General features: G+C 35.3%; 1 protein-coding gene across 1 annotated transcript in view; it reads right to left on the minus strand.

The window, feature by feature from the left end:
- The window catches only part of LOC129233659 (intraflagellar transport protein 88 homolog), a gene marked incomplete at its 5' end in the record, with an annotated part of 47,812 nt that overhangs the window by 15,734 nt on the left and 9,847 nt on the right, over positions 1 to 22,231 (minus strand). The window contains 4 exons of the mRNA XM_054867635.1: positions 1,242 to 1,328; positions 9,356 to 9,455; positions 10,301 to 10,387; positions 20,491 to 20,561. Of these exons, the coding sequence (XP_054723610.1) occupies positions 1,242 to 1,328; positions 9,356 to 9,455; positions 10,301 to 10,387; positions 20,491 to 20,561 (345 nt within the window). The remainder of the gene's footprint in view (positions 1 to 1,241; positions 1,329 to 9,355; positions 9,456 to 10,300; positions 10,388 to 20,490; positions 20,562 to 22,231) is intronic.

Here is a 22,231-nt window from a genome sequence, read left to right on the forward strand (position 1 = left end):
TCTGCCAAGGCGGTTAAAACCACTGGTAGAAACCGGTTAAAACCGGCATAGCAAAAACCACTTTCTGCCACATTTGCAGCAAAAACTGGCAAAAACTCACAAAATGAAAAAAAAAATTAAATTATTGACATGCAGTAGGAAGTGCATGGTAAAAAATAATTATCAACCAAAGCACAATTTAATTACTATATTACCACAAGTTAAAATCAAATGTTACATTGTTTGGACCCTGCAGTTGCTTCTTAGAAAAGGTGGTTTCTAAAATCTAAACAGTTTCTCAATCTAATATGTACAAATGAGAAACTTTAGAATATTCCTGCAACAGAAGAGCTAGCAGGCAATGCATGAAGGAACAAGCAATGTTTGTAAAACTTTCATCTATTGTTTTTTTTTTTTTTTTTTTTAACTGGTCCACCATGTAGTAACTGGGGTAGTGGGAGAAATTCGACTGGAAAAATAAGTTTCGAGAAATAGGGCCAATTTGTTTTGCAAAGCTGTGACATTAGGTACAAAATCTATGTTAATATTGGCAAGTAAAATTCTGGCACTTTCTTCTTACAGCACGTGATAATTTCGATCACAAATAATTTAGATGAAGCATATAAGTGAGCAAATTAATATCAGAAATGCCTTTTAATTCTGTATGTCACTTCTCTTTGATGAGCACCTATATGATTTTTCGTACTTTGTTAGATTAATCCAAACAATACGAGTATCTGCAAGTTCCCTTCTCGAACTAAATCAAGGGCATTAGCATAGGATTTTTTTTTTTTTAAATGATGAAAGAAGTTTAATTTTTTAGTTTACTTAAACGAATATCATTTAGCAATCACATAAGTAATTAAAGATGCTTTTAAGTTTTTGCCAGTTTCTGCCGGTTTTTACCGGTTATAACCGGGCACGGCAAAAACTACTTTCTGCCGGCAGAAAGCCAACCCTGGTCTCTATGCTGGGTAACAATACTTTGACTTCTTAAATCCTTCAATGTAATGACTTTTCCTCAACAAATTCAAGGACACTTCAACAATATGTTTGTAAAAATAATGTGCTGCTAAAAAAAGCCACTGCAATAGTATCAGAGACATAATTATACCTCAGAGCCAGCAGGGATGTTTATTGATCATATTCTGAAGTACCTTTAAAGCTGTTAAAGTTGGAGATAGTTAACTAGTTTAATATCCATAAAGTCAAATCCAACAGAGAATTTGCTTGAGATCAAGATAAAACTATATTATACTCACTAAGAAATACAGAAATGCTAGATTGGTAGCAGCAGTACTTGCAACTTTAGTTTCTTTTCTTTCAAAAGCTTTCAATGTTTCGATTGCCTGAAATATGATAAAATATTAGCTCAAGAACAATTTTTCAAACTTACGAACATTTTTAGCAAAACAGGTCATCAATGTGCCTGTTAAAGAACTAATTAAATTTGAATTTAAAAGCACTGTAAAGAAATTGTTAGGAGCAATATTAGTTAAAATTCATTGAGGGCAATTGTAATTTAGCATTTTATTTTATAATAGTAGTACCCGCACGGCTTTGCCCGTAGTTGAAAATTAAAAGGACATTCGGTTCGCCTGTATATTTACGAATAATGGATGACGAATTTCTCACCAATTGGCTATGTTCATTCGCTCTCCCATTCCACGTCATGATAATTTCGTAATTACTCGTCCATCTTATGATACTTTTGCTCCGGAAAGTGTTCTTAAAATTGAAATAAAGAACGAACAAAATCGAATTTTTGAAAAATCGCTTCAAGGTGCACATCCCCTTGCTACAAACTAACTTTGTGCCAAATTTCATGAAAGTCGGCTGAACAATCTAGGCGCTATGTGCGTCACAGACATCCAGACAGAGAGACTTTGAGCTTTATTATTAGTAACTAGTGGCACCCGCACGGCTTCGCCTGTAATAGAAAAATTAAAGGTCTTTTGGTTCGCTTGTATATTTACAAATAATGTATGGTGAATTTTCTCGCCAATTGGCTTGTACCGACGTTACGGTTCCATGCTATGATAATTTCGTATCTCGCCAATTGGCTTGTGCCCATGTTACGGTTCCACGTTATGATGATTTCGTAATTTATGATAGTTTTTTTTCTTAAAATTGGAATAAAAAAAGAACCACATCGAATTTTCGAAAAATCGCTTCGAGGTGCACACCCCCATGCTACATACTAACTTTGTGCCAAAATTCATGAAAATCGGCCAAACGGTTTAGGCGCTATGCGCGTCACAGACATCCTACAGATATCCTACAGACATCCAGACATCTAGACATCCTCCGGACAGAGAGACTTTCTGCTTTATTATTAGTAAAGATAAGTAGGATAGATGTCAGCAATGACAATTTGGGAGTCTAAGAAGATGATTTAGTAGTTGAAAAATATAAATGGTAAAGAAGAAAGAAAAAAAATTAATGTGCATAAAAATACATTTCATACACATTTGAAACAGGGTTGCAAAGTCAGAGTCAGACTGATTTTAGGGTAAAAGAGTCTTAGGTCCAGGGCCGTAGGCTCTAAAATTTCAGAAGTCAAAGTCGATAATTTTCCCTCCAAGTCTGCAGCTCTTCCAGGGCTGCAGAGTCGAAGTCAGACTGATTTTTGAGTGAAGGAGCTAGGGGGGGGGGGGGGCAGGAGTCGAAAACTTGTAAATTTTGCCGGTCAGAGTCGGAATTGGTCGTTTTCCTTTAACTCTGCAACCCTGATTTGAACTGTACATATCAGTTTTTATGCAGAAATGAAAAAAAGAAAAAAAAACAGCATGAATATTCATTTTTAAAAAGTTTAACACAAACTGTAAGTGTTTCTTTTTAATTTCTCCTTTAAAAAACAAAAACAGTTCTTCCAAAGGCAGAATGTTAATTGAAATAAATATGTATTGCTTTTGTATATGTTTAATCCCAATAATTAATTTTAGCCAAATAAATTACACATGACAGGTTTTCAAAAACTTCTCTTATGCTATATTCTAAAAACTCATTTTTTTCATTTGTGTATTTGAGAGCTGCTTTCAGTGGCGGATACACCCGGCGGGCAACCGGGCATTTGCCCGGTGGGCCGGACATGTTTGGGTCCGCTCAGTTGCCCTGTCTATAAAGAACAAAATGTGAATACCGATACGTAAATTCTCTTGCTTCAATCCCTCTTAACGCATAAGCTCATGCCCGAGCCGCGGGTAGAGGTGGTAAGGCAGGCGCCAAGAAGCCCGGGGGGGGGGATGCTACACCACCCCAGTTTTTCAGAAATGGGGTCGCCAATTTCATTTTATTAATGCAATAAAAAACAGGAAAACGTTGGCAGTATTGAAAAGTTAAAATACTTTTGCCCAATTGTCAGTGTCAGTTACGAATGACATTTCACATTTACTTTACTTTTGAATGACAATTAACAATTGTTATGAATTGTATTTCATAACAATTGCAATAAAAGTGACATTTTTCAATAAAATTTTAACATAAATTGCAATCTTAAAACACAATTTAGAGCATCCAAAATACTATATTATTAAGACTATTCAAGTAAAGACCTCCGAAATGTGCGTTTCTAACATTTTTTACGAAAAATGAAGCATTCAATTTCCCTCAGTATCCTTCAAAGGGTTCAAATCCACAGTTTAAGACCCTTAGTTAAGACAGTTAAATTTGAAAGTGATTAGATTTTAAAAAAAATAAATAAAAACTTGGTTTTAAGGGGTCGCCGACAAACTTACCCTTTCTACCATTTACCTTTCCTATTTTTTTAATAAAAAATATCATCCTGGAAATCAGAGTTCAAGTGGAGAAAAATACACAGCCCCCCCCCCCCCATTTTTTTTTTATAGGAGAAAAAATTAAAATACAGCGAGAGTGATTGAAAATATTGAAATAAATAGCCACACCAGTGTTCTAAGTGTTTGAATGTGAAACAAAACTTTATCAAGAGGTGAAGAAGATTATGAAATTAAAATAAAATGTAGAGTTGGAAAAAAGGCCTAAGGTCATTAAGGTTATTTAAGGTAACCAAAGCATCAGGTCAGTACAAATTTTTTTTTTTTTTTTTTTAACCTGCGGCCGCAGATGGCTTGCATTTCAAGCAAATAAAAATACCAGGCTGGAAATTGAAAATTTTACTATGGAAAATCTAAGTCTAAATGGTTTTGAAAGGGAAAACTGTAGGCTGGTGATTCTTTTTTTTTATCAGTAGTTAAAATAAATAGATAAATAAAGATTGGGACGTAGCCAAAGGGGGGGGGGGGAGAGGGATCCAAAAGCTTATATCTTCCTTTTTTAGTCACCACAGCTAGCCTAAAGTGCGTTCTTAAAACTTTGCTTTTTAGGAATTCTCGGAAAAACGCCCTTAGTTTAACATCATAAAAGATGGCCCACAACAGCGTAATTGTGATTTCAGCTTTGAAAAACTTCGAGGAGAGTGTTTCTGGTGCAACCTACCTAGAAACTTCCCCTCCCCATCATTGAAGAGCATCATTGAGAAATCAGGGTCGAAAAAATTTCGGAAGTCCCTTGAACATTTTTCCATAACATCATCGAAGATTGTCTATAATTAACTTTTTTGAGCTTCAATCTCAAAAAAGAAAAAAAAAAAGAGGAGAGCCCCCGAATCTCCCCTTCCCCCATAACAACATCATGACAGAAGAGTTTTTAACCAATTCCCTAAAATTAAATTAAAACCTCAAATTAAATCTAGACACCAAACAATTTTTGTAACTGGCCATAATCATTTCCTTATATACGTACTTCGTTTCTCACTATGGTGTCATGCACTCCCAGGTACACACCAGACCTTTATATCTTCCACTAACCTCATCTTTTCACATTAAATATAAACCCCTCTCTTTTTTCTTCCGGAAATCTTTCTTTCATCCTCATGAGAATAAATTAATATACACCCTCTTTTCATTCTTATCCAGATAGGGTTATCTTGTTTAGGGTTTTCAAATTTAAGTTATGAACTCATGTAATAAAAAATTATTGGTGTTTCAAAAATTTAATAAACTGTTTTGTTTTCAGTCCTCCCCTTCACCCCGAGAACATAGTGATTCACATTGTCTATGTTTGGTTTAACAGAATTATTTTCCTTTAGTGCCAATTTTTGCTTTTTATGCCATTTATCACGCAGCTTTATAATTATAATCATTCTGCACTTTTAATGTATTGTATTGTACTTATTATTGTGTTTTTTAACATTCAAATTCTAATTGTGACAAATAACGGAGTCTCTAAGGTGTATGTATATGCATAACAACACCAAAGACCGTCTACAGTGTTGCGTTGATAGGATTTAGTTTCGAAAGTTTACCATCGATCTTCTCTCTTTTTATTAACATTACGAAAGATATTTAAAACACCATTTCCGAATCTACAACATCGAAAAATTTGAAAGAAGGCCCCCCCCCCCCGTCCCCTCGTCATCATAGTAAAACACGTCAGAAATCTCGGTTTTAATGCTTCAATTTTGGAAAAAGCTAGGGAGAGCCCCACCATTACTCCTCCTCCTAAAATCATAGGAGGTCAGTTAAAGTTTCGTTTTTGGAACTTAACTTTTGAACAACTTTCTATGCCCTAGTTTTTATCAAAGAAAGCTTAGAATCACGTTTTTAAGACTTCATTTTAAACAAATTCTTGGTGGATGCTGCTCGAACCTCTCCTTTCACTAGCATCGCTCAAAATCTTCTAAAACCGCGTTTTCAGAGCTAAGAGTTTGAAAATTTCCTGCACGCCATCTTCCTACCATAATTGAGAATAATATAAAAATCCAATTTTGGAGATTCACTACCCAAAAATTGCCAGAGGAGGGCCTTCGAACTTCCACTCTCTCTACATCACCAGAGATTATTTAAAATTCTGTTTTTAAGACTACAATTTTAAAAAGTTTCCGGGGGAGAAACCCCCGGACCCCTTATTTCCGATCTAATGTTAAACTTACAATTAGGTTTATATAGCTAACATTTAATGTAGTGACTCCCATAAGCAAGAAAATAAATCTACTCTCTTTCTCTCTGTGTATTGCTGCATGTGTTTTACAAAATCAAGAAATCACCCCGCCTCCCTAACAACCTTTCTATTCTAACAAAAGTTATGTTAGAAGATATTATTACGGAAATAATCAATGAAGCTCCAATCATTTAAAAATATTTAAATAGATTTTTTCACCCCCCCCCCTTTTTTTTTACAAACCATGATTTAGCTTATCTTGTATCAATAGTTCACCATTAAAACACAGAATGGATCCGTTCCGTTATTTTTAAAAAAAATTTTTAAGTATTTAATTTTACGAATGATTTCTTCATATTTTAGGGATACCGTTTTCCAATCGTTTGGTAAAAAATTTGTATTAGGAGCTATGGGGCCGTGACATCCTTTATGCCAGGGCCGATTTCTTGAACCAATCCGCCACTGGCTGCTTTTTGAAAAAGACAAACAGAAACATCTGGCCCCTCTGTACTAATTCAGATCAAGAAACTTGCAGTTTCAGTTGTTAATTAATATAATTTTAATACATACCAATTTTACATCCAAAAATACATTGTAGTTATGTTATGCTTTGTACAATTTTTGTATTATGTTCATGATTTTGGTATCTTAAACATGTTTTTAGAATAAGGTTGCCATTGTAACAAGTATCTTACATTTAAAAATGCATAACAATCACTTATTCTATCATTAACATTAACTATTGCACAGTACATTTTGAGTACCTCATTAAAAAAGATAGTTTCTCTATGTTACTTACTTGCACAGTATATTTAAACTAAATACATTTACAATCTATTTTTATAAAAATTAATATTTTCATTACATGAATGCTTTGTAATAGATGTAATCTGTATAATACCGTCGAACCTCCATATATCGAACATCCACATATCAAAGTTTTCTTTGTATCAAAAGCTCAGCAAATTTCCATGTCCATTACATATGAAAATTGTTTCTATTCATCGAAAAAATCTCCATACAGTCGGATCCCGACTTACGCGAGGGATGCGTTCCAAGGCTCTTCGCGTAAGTCAAAACTTCGCATTGTGGAAAAGTGTTGTGTATATAATTTTTTTCTTAACAAACCCAATCATTTTAGACATTTTTAAACATCTTATAAACTGTTTCAGACTATTTTTTAACTATATATTAACATTTACAAATACAAATACAAAAGTGACGACCAGCAACAGGCTCTGGGCCCAGCTAGACTGGTCCTAGTCAATTTACAATCCCCAATGAAGATCAATGGCCCTCTTAAAACTATCTACTCCCTTGCTCATTACCACCTCTTCCGGTAAGCTGTTCCAAGGTTCCACTACCCTGCTAAAATAATAATTTTTCCTAACATCCATGTTAGCCTGAGATTTAAATAGCTTAAAACGATGACCCCTTGTACTGTTTTCAGTGCTAAACTTCAGCCCCACAACATCTTTCATTTCAATAAATTTAAACAACTGAATCATGTCCCCTCGGTCTCTTCTTTGCTCAAGACTGTACATTTTTAGCCTTCTAAGCCTGGAATCATAGTCTAAGTGGGAAAGTCCACTTATTAGCCTTGTAGCCCGCCTTTGAACCCTTTCCAATACATTAATGTCTTTCTTAAGATAAGGAGACCAAAACTGAACAGCATACTCCAAATGAGGTCTTACCAAACTTCTATATAAGGGTAGATACATAAAGAGCTGAATTTTTATCTTATTTTTAAAAAAGCTGCATTATTCAACATAAAATACTGTTACGATGCACAAAATCAATGATTAATACGAGAGGAAGACATAAAAGTAAAACGGTATGGTACGTACACAGTAGGATACAATAAGTTACATTCATAACTTTAAAATTGAAAATAATGATTTATGCTGCACAATCGGATCGTCATTCTAATATATATTTAAATGCAGTAGTTTTGCATTTACTTTTATAACATTTACATCTATGGTAACACTCCTCTTTCAGGGTCTCTATAATCTACAATACAAGAGCAGATTCGAATTTCATATTGTTTCATTTTGCTTTAACACTATGCTGCCAGCTTCATGTTAAAAATAAGGTCTGGACTTTTGATTGTCTTAACTTTTAATTGTACGAATGAAGGATTCACTCATACCTAACTGTCGTGCTACCTTCGACCCACATTCTAGTTGCTCAAGCGTATAAAGAATCTTTACCTTTTCTTAAATTGTCGCAAAATTTCACTTTTTGTTTCCATCTTCAAAGATGAAACAGCGTGCTTAGGTGCCACAATTTTTCATCACCTTTCATATTTAGACTAAATAAATGAAAAAATGAGGAGTGGTATTTGCATGGTGAAGTGCATTCACGAAGTCAATGTTTAGTAGTCAATAACAAGGCCGAAACTTAGTATCACGACTCCTTTCCAAATATTTTCGTGTTGAGAGCGAGAAATTTGCTTTAGCTCTAAAATTCGTTGCTCCTGAAAAACTTGTGTTTATAGCCTTTTTGCGTAAGTCAGATTGTGTTGTAGCGGGAGTCGATTATATATCGAAATTCTTTTCGAGACATTCATAGATTTTTTTTCCATTTTAGACTGTTTGTTTCATGAAAAATGAAGGTTAGGGAAGAAAATTAAGTTCACCAAAGGTTGCTACAAAACTCACAAGGAATCTGGGATTGAGGGGTGTGTAGATAGGGTGTTGTTCCGTTCTGGAGCTCTTAAAATCCCCCAAGTTTATTTCAAATCTAAGTTGCAACCAGTAATACAGTAAAATTAGTTTAAAGTTATCCCTATTGTCTGTTGATTATCATTCCCAGGCTTTTAAGCTTCAGTGAAAATCATTTAAGTTAAGTTGATTGATTTTTTTTACTTTTCTCTCGATTACATTGTCAAAATGAAAATCTCCCAATGCTGTGGATCAAGTTGAATTGCCGAAGAATGAAGATGTACGAAGGAGCAAAAATGTCATTTCTGGTAAATTTAGTATTTCCGTAAGCAGAGTACCTGCTATTATGAGAAATCGGAAAGCTGTAATAAAAGTACTGAAACTTACAGAAAATTTTTGCTCAAAATCAGGAAACAGCATTACAATAGATTTTTTAGAAAGTATGCAGGGCTCAGTAAATGTTTCACATTTACTTTTTTAATTATTAGCTTTCATTTAATCTGATGCTCATATAAATTAGAAATTGGGTTTGACATAAAAATTAGCTTTAATTATAAAGTTTTAGGAGATTATTTATGATAAACTAAGATTGTTTCTGTGTATCAAAATTTCTATATATCGAATTGTTTCCGGAAATTTGCTATTTTGATAAATGGAGGTTCGACTGTAATTAAAAAAACTAAAAATTTTGAATAAAACCGATTTTCTTATTAGTGTTGATAAATCAAAAACTTTGGCAGAAGTATACCTACTTGATTAAACTCTCTTTTTCTAAGATATGTCACAGCTTTATTGATTTCAAGATCATTACCTAAATCAGCATATGGGGATAACTTTATTTGGTCAACACACCTGTAAATAATATCACTTTTTAGAGGCAATGTGCTTGAAATTCAAGCATATAGTCTGAAATGAAGAAAGATAAAGAAAGCATACCACATAATCAAGTTTTGCATGCATTATTTTTTCTAAGGGATAGAAATTTTAACACACAACTGTCATGAGTCATACTCTTAAAAAAACACGAGCAGCATAAAAATTAAACAAAGCATCATTAATAAATTTGAGCAGTGGATGTATTAAAATATGACTGTTGAGTACTAACTTTCAATTATTTATTTGCTAATAGTTTTATGTTTGTATAATTGCTTGAATGATAGATTGGACAATATAATGGAAATGTAATGAAATACATATTGTGATATAATACAATTGTTGGATCACACAAATTTGTTAATAGATCTTATATTACAACCAAACAAATATATTAACGTGTAAAATAGACGAAACCATGTTTTTTTACGTGCAAAGGATTCTTTTACTATTTCATGTATCCAAATAAACGTGAGCAATAAGAGAAATAGAAACTGAATCCTTTATTAAGATTGAAAACTCAATTTACACTAAAGACTGATATGTATAGTTGAATTGATAGATATATAACTTTAGCTATTTGTATATTTCACATACTTTTATAGCCAAAAAGGAAAAGAACACAAATATAATCAGGCCTCATATTGGAAGAAATCATATGATGGAGTACAAAAGTAGAATACAGGGGAGAGGGGGGGGGGACAGAAATGTTTAGAAACAAAAAATCTTAGTGATTAGTTAGGAATAGACTGGGGTAATTATAATGTGAAAGTCATATCCATTTGATATCATTGCTGTATTGAAATTTATAAATCACAACATACCATTCATATCCTGCAGCAAATGAATCTGAAATAACAGGTGCAATGAGCTTTGCAGCAGTCAATATAGTCCATTCTGCTTCCTGTTTCCTGATATTCAAAGAAAAATACTTTCATTTCACAGGCAAAAAGAATGTTACAGTTTTCCACGGTAAACCATTACTTATCAACAATTGAACATTCAAGGAGATACAAATAGAAATTTATTTTCTACTTACATTGAAATAATTCCACAAATTTCACTAAAATCCGAATTAGATTAAAAAAAATTAAAACAGCAAAGCAATGCTTGGCAATGAAGAGAAAAGTCTCAGAATTGCATGAACAATCAGCAAGGGGATAATTTTTTATTGACTCCTAAGTGTAATAACTATAATACTACCCAAACTCAAAATAGCAGAATATCAGGAACTTTTTCTACAAAACATGCCAATGAATTGTGTAAATGAAATGAAGAGTGAAGCATGTTTGTGTTAGCAATTTAAATGTAGGGTACGCATTAAAAAATTTAAATATTTTTATACAAAAAAAAATTGCATAGAATTAGAATAATCAACTCATTCAATGTTAATTTGAAAGGCAGTAAAAATATTAGCACCTGTTTACCGATAACTTATGACAAGTATAAAACTTCGTGTTTGGAAAATCTTACTTTATTCATTTGAACAAAATGGGTTGTCAACATGATAATTCTGAAACAACAAAGTTGTGCATTGAATCATTAGTTTAAAGTTAGAAAACAGTTCATCTCAGATCAAATGAATGTATTACAATCTACCGTTTTGAAGATTTTAAGGGAATATAGAAGAACTGCAAGGGCGCCCATATAGGGGGGCGAGTTTGGGCTCAAGCCCCCCCCCCCCTTAGAAATTAGAACTTCCTTGCTTTTAGTACTTTGTGTCTTTGCAAAAATGTAAAAACATTTCTTCTCTAGCCATTAATGAATACTTTATTAAAAATGTCAAACTTTAATAACTCTAATCTGTACTGAAATCGTTTTTTCTATGGGGAAAATATCCTGCTAAACCATGGGGAAAATTTCTGAGCCTCCCTTTAAAATTTTGCATATGGGCGCCCATGAAGAACTGAGTAGCTAAAACGTAACCGAAGTAAACGTGGTAAAAGGATACTAAGAACTGTCAAATACAAATGCAAATTAAAGTGAATCATCCAAAATAATCACCCGGAAAATGTTTCTGACATCAATAAGTGTTGAAAAGAATTTGTACTTTTGTGTCTAAGTCAACAACATTTGAACGATTGCATAAATTGCAGTTTCAAATAAAGGTCCTCAACAAAAAGCCAAAGATTAATGTGAAACACAAATGTGCACAACTCTCCTGGAACGAAAAAAAGCTCATCTGGTAGCAAAAAAAAAAAAAAACTGAGAAAGCTGTTCATTCAGTGATGAATCTTTATTTCAAATATCTGTTAAAAAAAGAGGAGCTTGAGATTACCATTTCATAAGTGAAGTGTTTAAGAAATCTTGTGTAAGACGCTATTTCAAATATGAAATATCCATTGTGGTACAAAAAATGCCCGACAGCTGCTGGAACTAGGCAATAATGTAGCATAAAACTAGGTGTTAAATCCGCAGTTTAGCAAGGTTACTGCATGATACTCAGCAGTGATTTTTCTTTCAGCAAGATTCAGCTTAGTGTCACATCTCTAAATCAACTTGCATATGGAAAACAGAACAGGAATTTTCAGAATTAAACTGCCAAGCAACTCTCCCTATCTTAATATGATAAAGTGGCAAAGTCAAATCCAAAGGAAAAGAATCAAATCTTATTCAGTAAGTTACAACCCTATAGCCAAGGCAAAGGCAGAAATACATGAAATACACTGCCAGCTCAGTCAATTCCAGCCGAGGACTGCAGTTTCGTGCTTATTAGCACTCATCAGCCCGGCATAGGAGTGACTGAGCTGGAGATGGAAAACCTCTTAAGGAAGCCAAGAGTGCGAAACAAACTGGTAGCTACTAGGGGGCTATCGCCCCCTGCTCGCTATCGCTCGCCAACCCCCGGAACTGCTTACGCAGTTCCCTGTGGATCGCTTCGCGATCCATGCTCGCTTCGCTCGCTCGCTGTATGCCAATACATTAGCCTAGCTAAAATTTTCCGTAAAAATTAAAGTTGGTAATTGCATTTAGGTCACCATCCATTTAACCAATATGAAAATTACGTTCATAATGTTAATTTGTCTGCTTTAGCCAGATTTTCGACAGTTTAACTTTGCTGTATGTAAGATGACTGCCTTGGCAATGTGCACAACTTTACCATTATAGATACAAAAGTGTCTGTCATTGCTTTGGAGAGATTGCACTTCTACCTGTTGGTCCGCGGAAGGTATTTTATTTCCCTTCTACCACCCATTGGAAAACCAATGAAGGCATTCCCCTATCCGCCATTTACATTATTTACACTCTTATATATTTACATATTTACACTCTTATATATTCTAATCTGAGAAAACTTCCTCATATACACAATTAAAAATGTCCCGTTTGGGAGCCACAACTGACACTGCTTCAAAAGATCTTGTTCTTGATAATGCCACATAGAGCTGGCCATGACTAAAAACAGGCTCAGAGAGCACCAAACATATTTTCTCAAACGTTTGTCCTTCTTGTTGTTATTCTGAATCCTTGCCACGTCACGAACAAAAAATGGTTTAACTAAAAACGCGAAAACTCGCCAAGGCTACTTTGCTTGCACAATACTAAAACTACTATAACCCTAAACAAATTTGGCGAAACCTTTCAGCTGAGAATAAAAGGAATAAAGTAAATTCTTTCTCGGTTATTCATTTTGAACTGAACTGTCGTACTGAAGCAGAGAATAGACGACGCTCAAAGCGCCTACGCGTTCAAAACAACATTGCCGATGAACATGATTGTGGAGCAATGTGTGAAGAATGCGAATTTTGTGGTGCTCTTTATTGGCAGAAAGAGCGTAATACTGCAAATAAATATACTAAATGTTGCCATGACGGAAAGGTGCGGTTACCGGCATTGTGTGACGCACCTGATCTGTTGAAGGAACTGCTGACTGAAAATTCCCCAGCCGCTAAAAATTATCGGCAGCGAATCAGAGAATACCACTCTGGAAATGGCTCGTCTTAAATTGGATTCAAGAACGGTTTCCTGCCTTCTTTGAGCTTTTCTTTGCTGATTAAGGTTGAAATGGGCCACAGCCCGACTCAAACTCATCTCAAAAAAAAAAAAGTTCGTTGAGTATTCTGTGATTCAAGATTTCAAAACAACGTAGAAGTTTGTTTACATGATTTATCGGCGAAGTGTTGCCAACAGAGGTTTAGAAATTCACCCCTTCATTTGCCGGCACGTAAGAGAATTATATATATAGATTATAGAATTAGCAGACCAGACGAGTGACCGAAGCAATGGTTCGGTTCAACTCGAAGATTGAACGCGAGGCAAGGTATATTCAGTAAATTACCGCCCATTAGCCAAGGCTAAAGCACAAATACGTGAAATACACCGCCAGATCAGTCATTTCAAGCCGAGGACTGCAGTTTCGTGCTTATTAGCACTCATCAGCCCGGCATAGGAAAGTGACTGAGCTGGAAATGGAAAACCTCTAAAGGAAGCCAACAGTGCGAAACAAACTGGTAGCTAATATAGAATTAGCAGACCAGACGAGTGACCGAAGCAATGGTTCGGTTCAACTCGAAGATTGAACGCGAGGCAAGGTATATTCAGTAAATTACCGCCCATTATCCAGGGCTAAAGCAAAAATACGTGAAATACACCGCCAGCTCTGTCATTCCAAGCCGATGAATGCAGTTTCGTGCTTATTAGCACTCATCAGCCCGGCATAGGAAAGTGACTGAGCTGGAAATGGAAAACCTCTAAAGGAAGCCAACAGTGCGAAACAAACTGGTAGCTAATATAGAATTAGCAGACCAGACGAGTGACCGAAGCAATGGTTCGGTTCAACTCGAAGATTGAACGCGAGGCAAGGTATATTCAGTAAATTACCGCCCATTATCCAGGGCTAAAGCAAAAATACGTGAAATACACCGCCAGCTCTGTCATTCCAAGCCGATGAATGCAGTTTCGTGCTTATTAGCACTCATCAGCCCGGCATAGGAGTGACTGAGCTGGAGATGGAAAACCTCTAAAGGAAGCCAAGAGTGCGAAACAAACTGGTAGCTATTATAGAATTAGCAGACCAGACGAGTGACCGAAGCAATGGTTCGGTTCAACTCGAAGATTGAACGCGAGGCAAGGTATATTCAGTAAATTACCGCCCATTAGCCAAGGCTAAAGCACAAATACGTGAAATACACCGCCAGCTCAGTCATTTCAAGCCGAGGACTGCAGTTTCGTGCTTATTAGCACTCATCAGCCCCGGCATAGGAAAGTGACTGAGCTGGAAATGGAAAACCTCTAAAGGAAGACAACAGTGCGAAACAAACTGGTAGCTAATATAGAATTAGCAGACCAGACGAGTGACCGAAGCAATGGTTCGGTTCAACTCGAAGATTGAACGCGAGGCAAGGTATATTCAGTAAATTACCGCCCATTATCCAGGGCTAAAGCAAAAATACGTGAAATACACCGCCAGCTCTGTCATTCCAAGCCGATGAATGCAGTTTCGTGCTTATTAGCACTCATCAGCCCGGCATAGGAAAGTGGCTGAGCTGGAGGTGGAAAACCTCTTAAGGAAGCCAAGAGTGTCAAACAAACTGGTAGCTGATGCAGAGTTAGCACCAGACGAGTGACCGAAACAATGGTTCGGTTCAACTCAAATATTGAAGGCAAGGCAAGTATATTCAGTAAGTTACCTGCCCTAGTTCCCACCAACAAAACTGAACTCATTGCTGCATTGAAGAGGACATTTAGGAGTATCAGTTGCAATGAATGTAAACAGCTGGTGGAATTCCTGCCTCAGATGGGACGTGCAGCTGCTGCTGACGCAAACTTGCGTTGTTTGTCCCAAAAGGGTTAAAACACAGCTTTATTTTTCACTTGTGACAGCTATGCATGAAGGATTGATTAGAGTTGTGATTCCAGCAAAAAAGTGAGGCGACAAAATTTTGATACTGTTTTGTTTGAACATGTTCTTTTTCCCTTTTAATTTGAATATTCTAATGTTTTCACTCAATGTGAACCATCATCATCACATACTTTTGGATTTTTCTGTTTAAGATTATTATTAATTAAGTATGTATGAAATGTTATGTACACTTTAAAGTTAAGAAAGGTGGCACGCTCATTGAGATAAAAACTTTACTCTTATATTTTGAATGTCGTTTCTAGTATTTCAGTTCAGGAAATTCAAAGAACACTACCTGTTGAATTTTCATTCAATTGATCACCCCAGTTTTCCAACTAAGTCATCATTTAGTTATGAGTTGTAATATTTTAAGAACAGCAAATCTGAACTTTTTACATACATGAAACCCTTCTAACCATATCCAAGTTCTATGAAAACAATGTCTATGTACTATTTTCATTCACTTTTTTAATAAGAATTTATAAAAGAAGAATTGAATACGATAAAGGTTCAAAGTAAATTTCAATAATCTGTTTCAACCTCTGAAATTTTTACATTCATAGGACATTGGCCAGGATTTGTATACATAGGCCCAGTAATGCAAGGAGATCCCCATCCTTGAAGAAATCAAGAAACAACTCTCAAAAAAAAACTTTTTCAAACTAACACACTTAAATTTCAAATGCTAAAATTTTTTTAAAAAGAAAAACCCAAGATGTATTAACCGGTTTGGGATAGCGCTCCCTCAGGAGGGCCAGCTGTTACACGCAGGCTGTGCGTACAGGTCGAGGCAATTTCTCCCGCTAAGCCTAATACGCAATTTTGGAAAGTACGCATTACATAATAATGCATAAAATGTACTTTACGTGGAAACGAAACCATTTTTTTAATATATGATAAAATATATTATAATTTTGATCATAACAAAAAAATTTGATGAAAATAATCAATATTTAGCAAAAGAAAAATTACAAAATACCTAGTTTTTTACTATAACTAATAGTGCTAGAATTAAACAATATATTTTGTAAAAAAGAGGAAAAATATTGGCACTTAATGTTAGGAAATACTTGAAGAATATTGTAACAATTAACGTTTCAAAGCCGGATGAAAAATTTCAAAGCACTGAGCAATGCGCATTGCGCATTTTACACTCATAGGTATAGTACAGTAAAATTAGGCCAAAAAATGGCCAAACCCAAACATCCAAAAAAAAAAAAGGTGAAACCTGTTGCAAATTACTTCTTACCCTTCCAGCAAGAAAGGGTAAAAAGTCCCAGCACTTTGCGAGTCGGGTTTAGGGGGGAAGGGGGGGAGACGAAATAATCCTCTATTTAAATAAAAATAATTTCTATTACTTAAAAAAAAATTCTCAAACCTCGCAGAAACTACTCTATAATAGTAAAATAATAAACTCTCACAGAAAAAAATCCAATTAACAGAGGTGCACAGGCGGGGGGGGGGGGGGGGAATGGGGGGTTATGGAGCAGCTTTGCGTCATTGGAATTTTTAAGGCAGTTTTTTCAAGGGGTATTTCTTTCTTTTTTGAGGGCTTTTATTCTGGATGGATACTCCGTCACACTTAAGGGGTGCGCCATTGCTTTTTTTTGGGGGGGGGGACCCTGAATTTACATTCTAAAATCAGCTATTGCACTGAAGTTCACGAAAAAAAATTCCCTGATTTAAACTTTTCCGAAGTATAAAATGCCACACAATGATATGGTAATGTCAGAATGATAATTCTAAAAGATCTAAGTGAGATCAGTAACCAAATTATTTGTGATTGGAGTTATTAAACTGTTTAGAGCGCTGGAAAACAAAATTCCTGTGCAGCATAAAAAAAGTCCAAACTGACCAAAGTTTCACTACTTCTTCTTGATTAACTTACTTCAACTTTTCTAAAATCTTTTGCCATCATCGTAAGGGGGGACAAACCGAAATTGCCAACAGTGAGACAGGCAATGCTGCAATTCTGCATCCTCTAAGTCGGTGGGGGTTCTCATTTGCAAACACCGAGCTACCTCTCTTTTACGCAGCTGGTTATGAGAATTATGCTAAATATGCAGACATATACTTGCAACACTATCTCAAACTTTTGAGTACATTATGCAATAAAAAAAATTTGATCATATCAAACATCAGCTATCCAACGATGTAACGCAGTGACAAATTCAGGTGGTCTAGAACCTGTAGTGATTCAACGATAGAACAATTCTTGATGAGAGCAATGAGCAATACAACAATAGAATGCTAAATATTTACACCTTTTTGTCTCCCAGTTTGGAAATCACAATCCGTTTCTAAAGCCCCCAGAAGTTTCCTACCTCTCAAGTTGGTAGTGGTATTGCTCGCTGATGATATAAGGTGAGTTGCGATGAGAACTTTAACGTTCGGGTAGTAACATCAAAGGATATTGAAGGCAAACAATTTTGTGGCATTTCTTTGTAAAGGAGGTAAGCAGTTATGTCTTTAGCTTCTGTTACAAGAGTAGTTACTATCTGTAAAGATGTGTAAGCCCAAACCATCTTTTACACCGAATGGTATGAACAGTAAAGATGGAATAACAAATTGTTAAAAACTTCTGGTACGAGTTATGCGCTGATCCTCCATCAGTATTCGATGAATCTGGTTTCAGAAGGAAAGAAATCTTGTATCGTTAAAGTGCTATCATCTGAAGCAAAAGGTTCATCCACCATCACAGAACGAACAGCTGGTGTCATATATGAGGCAGTGAGAAGCAAAGGGATGTAAGTGGACATTTTCAAGTTTTGAATAAAACGCGTTTAAAGATAAAATCCTAGGTAGACTTTCATTGATTTTCTTTTCTAAATCATGCTGTATAGAAGCAACTACCAGGTCTACTAGTATCATCTCTTGCCCCAAGATAGAGGAGAGGTTCACCAACATTTGTACTGGTTATCTCCACAAATTTTTAATTTTGCCACTTACATCCCTTTGCTTCTCACTGCCTCATATGTAATAGATGGAAGATACCTGCTTGATCATATTTTTGGAAATGATCTGTAAGCTTCAAGGAAATATGCCAGCAATGCAGGGTTGGTTAGGTAACTTGTAAGTATGGGAAAGTTAGTGTCATTTTTGATGGGTGCAAAGAAAGCACCACAGAAATATAATGTGCGTCCTATTACAACAGCCAAGCCTTCTGCTCTAGAAGACTTTCGGCGTCTCAAATCTTGTGCTTGCTCTAAAGAGTTCATTGGATATAGTGAATGTTTGAAAAGTCCGAAAGTGGACTGAAGTGCTCAATTATGTGCACAAACTGTGTTAGACATATCTGCAACAATAACGATTTTGCTGAGGATCTAGATTCCAAAAAACATCTTGATAACGAAGACTTTTTGTTACAAGCTTAGAAGAAATCATTTGAAAGTAAAACACAGTTCAGCGTAATTTTTCTGGCCATTTAATCAAATGTGCACCATCAGAGGGGGTGGGGGGGGGAAGGATAATATTTTAGTATATAATTTCGTTTTGGGAGGTGAGCTACTGTTCTTATGGGGTGGACAGTCCTGATTTAATGCATTTTAGATTTGCATGAAATAGTACTTCTATTTGAAATAAAAGGGGGGGGGGGGTGAGGATTTATTTTATTTGGCGGAGGGGGGATGCTGTAGCTTTGAGAGGAGGTGCACCATCGATCTTGGAGGATGGACACACTCGATTTCTAACTTTAACTTAGCATAAAATAATGTTTCCATATGAAATTTATGGAGGGGTTTCGGGGGTACTGCTTCCTTTTATGGGGATAGGGGGACTCTGTAGCATTGGCGAGTTATGCCATCCCTCTTGGGGGTCAAACATCTTTAATTTCATGCTTTTAAATTTAGTATAACATAATATTCTCACTTTAAATTTACTCTAAAAATTCTGGAAAAATACCCAAAACGGCAATTTTTAGATGCTCCCCATTCCAAAAGCCGACGCACAATGGGGTGGGACTTTTTACCTGTTCTTATTGGGAGGGTAATAAACAATTTGCACCAGGTTTAGCTTTTTTTTTTTTTTGGATGTTTTGGGTCCGACCCCTATTTTTACTGCACTAGTAGTGCTATGTCTTTTATTGTGCTTTGAGCATACTACACTCCGTCTGAGTTCCTTGCTTTCTTTTTCAGCATATGATTATGGAAAGTAATTACTGTATGAAGAACTCCAATAATTTATAGTTGTTTCACTGTAGCCCAAAAGATTCATATATGGATCAGTCATAAATTTAGATATTTCTTCCTCAGAAAGATAACGTGTTCACCATGGCCACACAAATGAATCTAAAAGTAAAAGCCCTTGCTAGAATATTTCCCATAAAATCCCATTTTAAAATGGAATCGAAACTACAAACAACCGCTTAAAAATGAGTATGCATTTCCCTTTTCACTTGCTAGCACATGCTTAGATTTTCTTTCACGAAATCCAATAAATCACAGACACTTGATGGATCCCCCTATTCTGACGTCACGTTCGAGACCAATCATTTGGACTGAACATGGATAAGCAACACCATCTGGCAGTAAACATTTTGTTCCGAAACCAAGCCGCACAGTCGTTTGTATTTTTGAGTAGCATTTGCTGTAACGCAGATAAGTGTGATTCGGATGGGACTTGCAGCTGCTGCTGACGCAAACTTGCGTCGTTCGTCCCAAAAGGGTTAAAACAGCTTTGTTTTTCACTTGTGACAGCTATGAATTTGAAGTTAATGTATTAACTTTTGCCAAGTTGAAAGATAAATTTGGTACTTGACTAGAGGAGCCATAGAAAAGCACTAATTTTAGAAATGGTCAGTTTTTTTTGGATATTTTGGTGTATGTATGCTAAGCCCAACTGATTTTTTGCAGGAGGATGCAAAATCTATAGATTAGGAAATGAACAAGAAAAAAATGTTCTCTTGCACATAACAGTTGTCAGACAAGTAGAACACATGGAGCTCATGCTGCCTCCATGCTTGACAGACAATCTATGGCCTTTCCTCTTATGCCTTTTACTCTTTGATTTTATATCCTACTCTTACCTCCTAAATTGTTTTCCTTTTCTTTTGCTTTGCTTCCTTTGATTTTCAGACAATGCATATTTCATATTTTAGGATCAATAATTTTACAAAAATATTTTTAGACTACTTTCATGCAGCACTTAAAATTAAAAATTAACAATGAATCTTACCTCTGCCTTTCAATTTTACGAAGTGAATCGTTTTTAATTGCTTCAACAATAAGATTAGTTTGAGGATCATCCTGTAAGTATTATATAGCATGAAAATTAAAAGATAGTTAAAGCATATTTAAAGAATTGTTATTATTAGGTTGAAAAAAAGAATATAGGAAATGAATATTTTTAAATTAGCATTCTAAAAAAAGCCATCTTTTGAGTAGTAAAGAAGGAAATGAGATATGCATTTGTGATTTCAGGAACTAAAACCAAGTTTTAAGAATAGAAATAATATTGTTTAGTAATAGATTAAAAGGCATATTAAAAATTTAGATCTTTAGCAGTTTCTTAAAATTTCATAGTATATGGGTTGAGCACAAATTCCAAAATTGAAATTATTTCAATCTTAGTGTAACCATTTTCCTAGAGCGCCAAGGAAAGTCTTGGTTTTTGACTTTTTTTTCCTCAGCTAGAAAAAAAAAAAAAAGGAAAAGTTAAGATATTAAGAAATTTTGCTTCAAAAAGCCAAGTACCAGTTTTCTATCTATAACAATTTCAAATGAACTATTTACTTGAAAATTTACTTAAAGACAATATTTCTCCTTTTCCTCCCCAATTTTTATTTACTGTGCCTGGAAAGCAAGATTTTCTAATTGTGTACCTACTGGCTGCGTTAAAATGGGGGCAAATAGGATTCAATAAATAGCGACAACTTTAGAAATTTTTTGTTATTTGTTCCATGGAAATTATCATGTACTTTAAGTATGATTAAATTGTCTTTGAAATGTAAGTAAAATGCTTCTAGTTCCTAAATTAAAAACTTAAGTGCTACAAATTATTTCCCAAAACAGCACATCTTGCTTTCTTTTGCATTTGTAAAAAACAGTGTTTTACAAAGCAAAAAATACATGCAGGGTGGATATAATTACTCCATTAAGTTACTCCATTCAGACCTCTGCAGTGACTGTTCTAATAGGCATATCTGAATACCAAAGAAATAAATGATTTAGATTTTATGAGGCAACGAAGAAAGATTCACAGATCTGGACCTCAGGTCGAAGGAGGTTAAAGCAAATGACTATAGTTGGAGCAAACCTAACCTGGCAGCATTGTGAGAGCTACACAGATCCTATTAACAGCACTACAATGCTGCCAAGTTAGGTTTGCTCGTACTATACTTCATAGATTATTGATTGCTTACACATGCAGTAGAGGTCACATTATTAGAGACATTACTTGCTGAACTTAAAAGTTTTGAATTAAATTTTTTCACAAATAAACTGGTTATTATGAATATGATTTTATTCCTTTCATTAATATTTTGCTCCTGAGAATGCAACTAATGACAGCCTGCATCTTGTTCTGGATAAATAAGAATGTTTCTTATCTAGTAAAACAGGGGAACTTATCCCCCTCCCCAAAAACACACACAATAGAACAGCCCCTCAAATACCATGCAGCACCCTCCCAAGAACTAGACCCCTCCAATGGGAAAAGTCCCCTAAAAACACTGACTAACACTTCAGTGGTAGTCTGTACCATGACATCTTCCTTCCTTTGTGGGCATCCCTGGATAAAAATTGTAGTCAGTGTGATATCATTTATAAATCTTATACAATAGGGCCGTTTCCATGGACACTTTCGACCCCGGAAAAAACTTGCTTTTCACCGCATTCCGGTTATTTGAGGGATATATGTGGATTTTTTCTCCTCCTGCTCGTTTCTGGAGTAAAGCAGAATTTTACCCAGAATGCAT

This window comes from Uloborus diversus, unplaced genomic scaffold (assembly GCF_026930045.1).
Source record: "Uloborus diversus isolate 005 unplaced genomic scaffold, Udiv.v.3.1 scaffold_592, whole genome shotgun sequence".
In the NCBI taxonomy this organism is placed as follows: Eukaryota; Metazoa; Arthropoda; class Arachnida; order Araneae; family Uloboridae; genus Uloborus; species Uloborus diversus.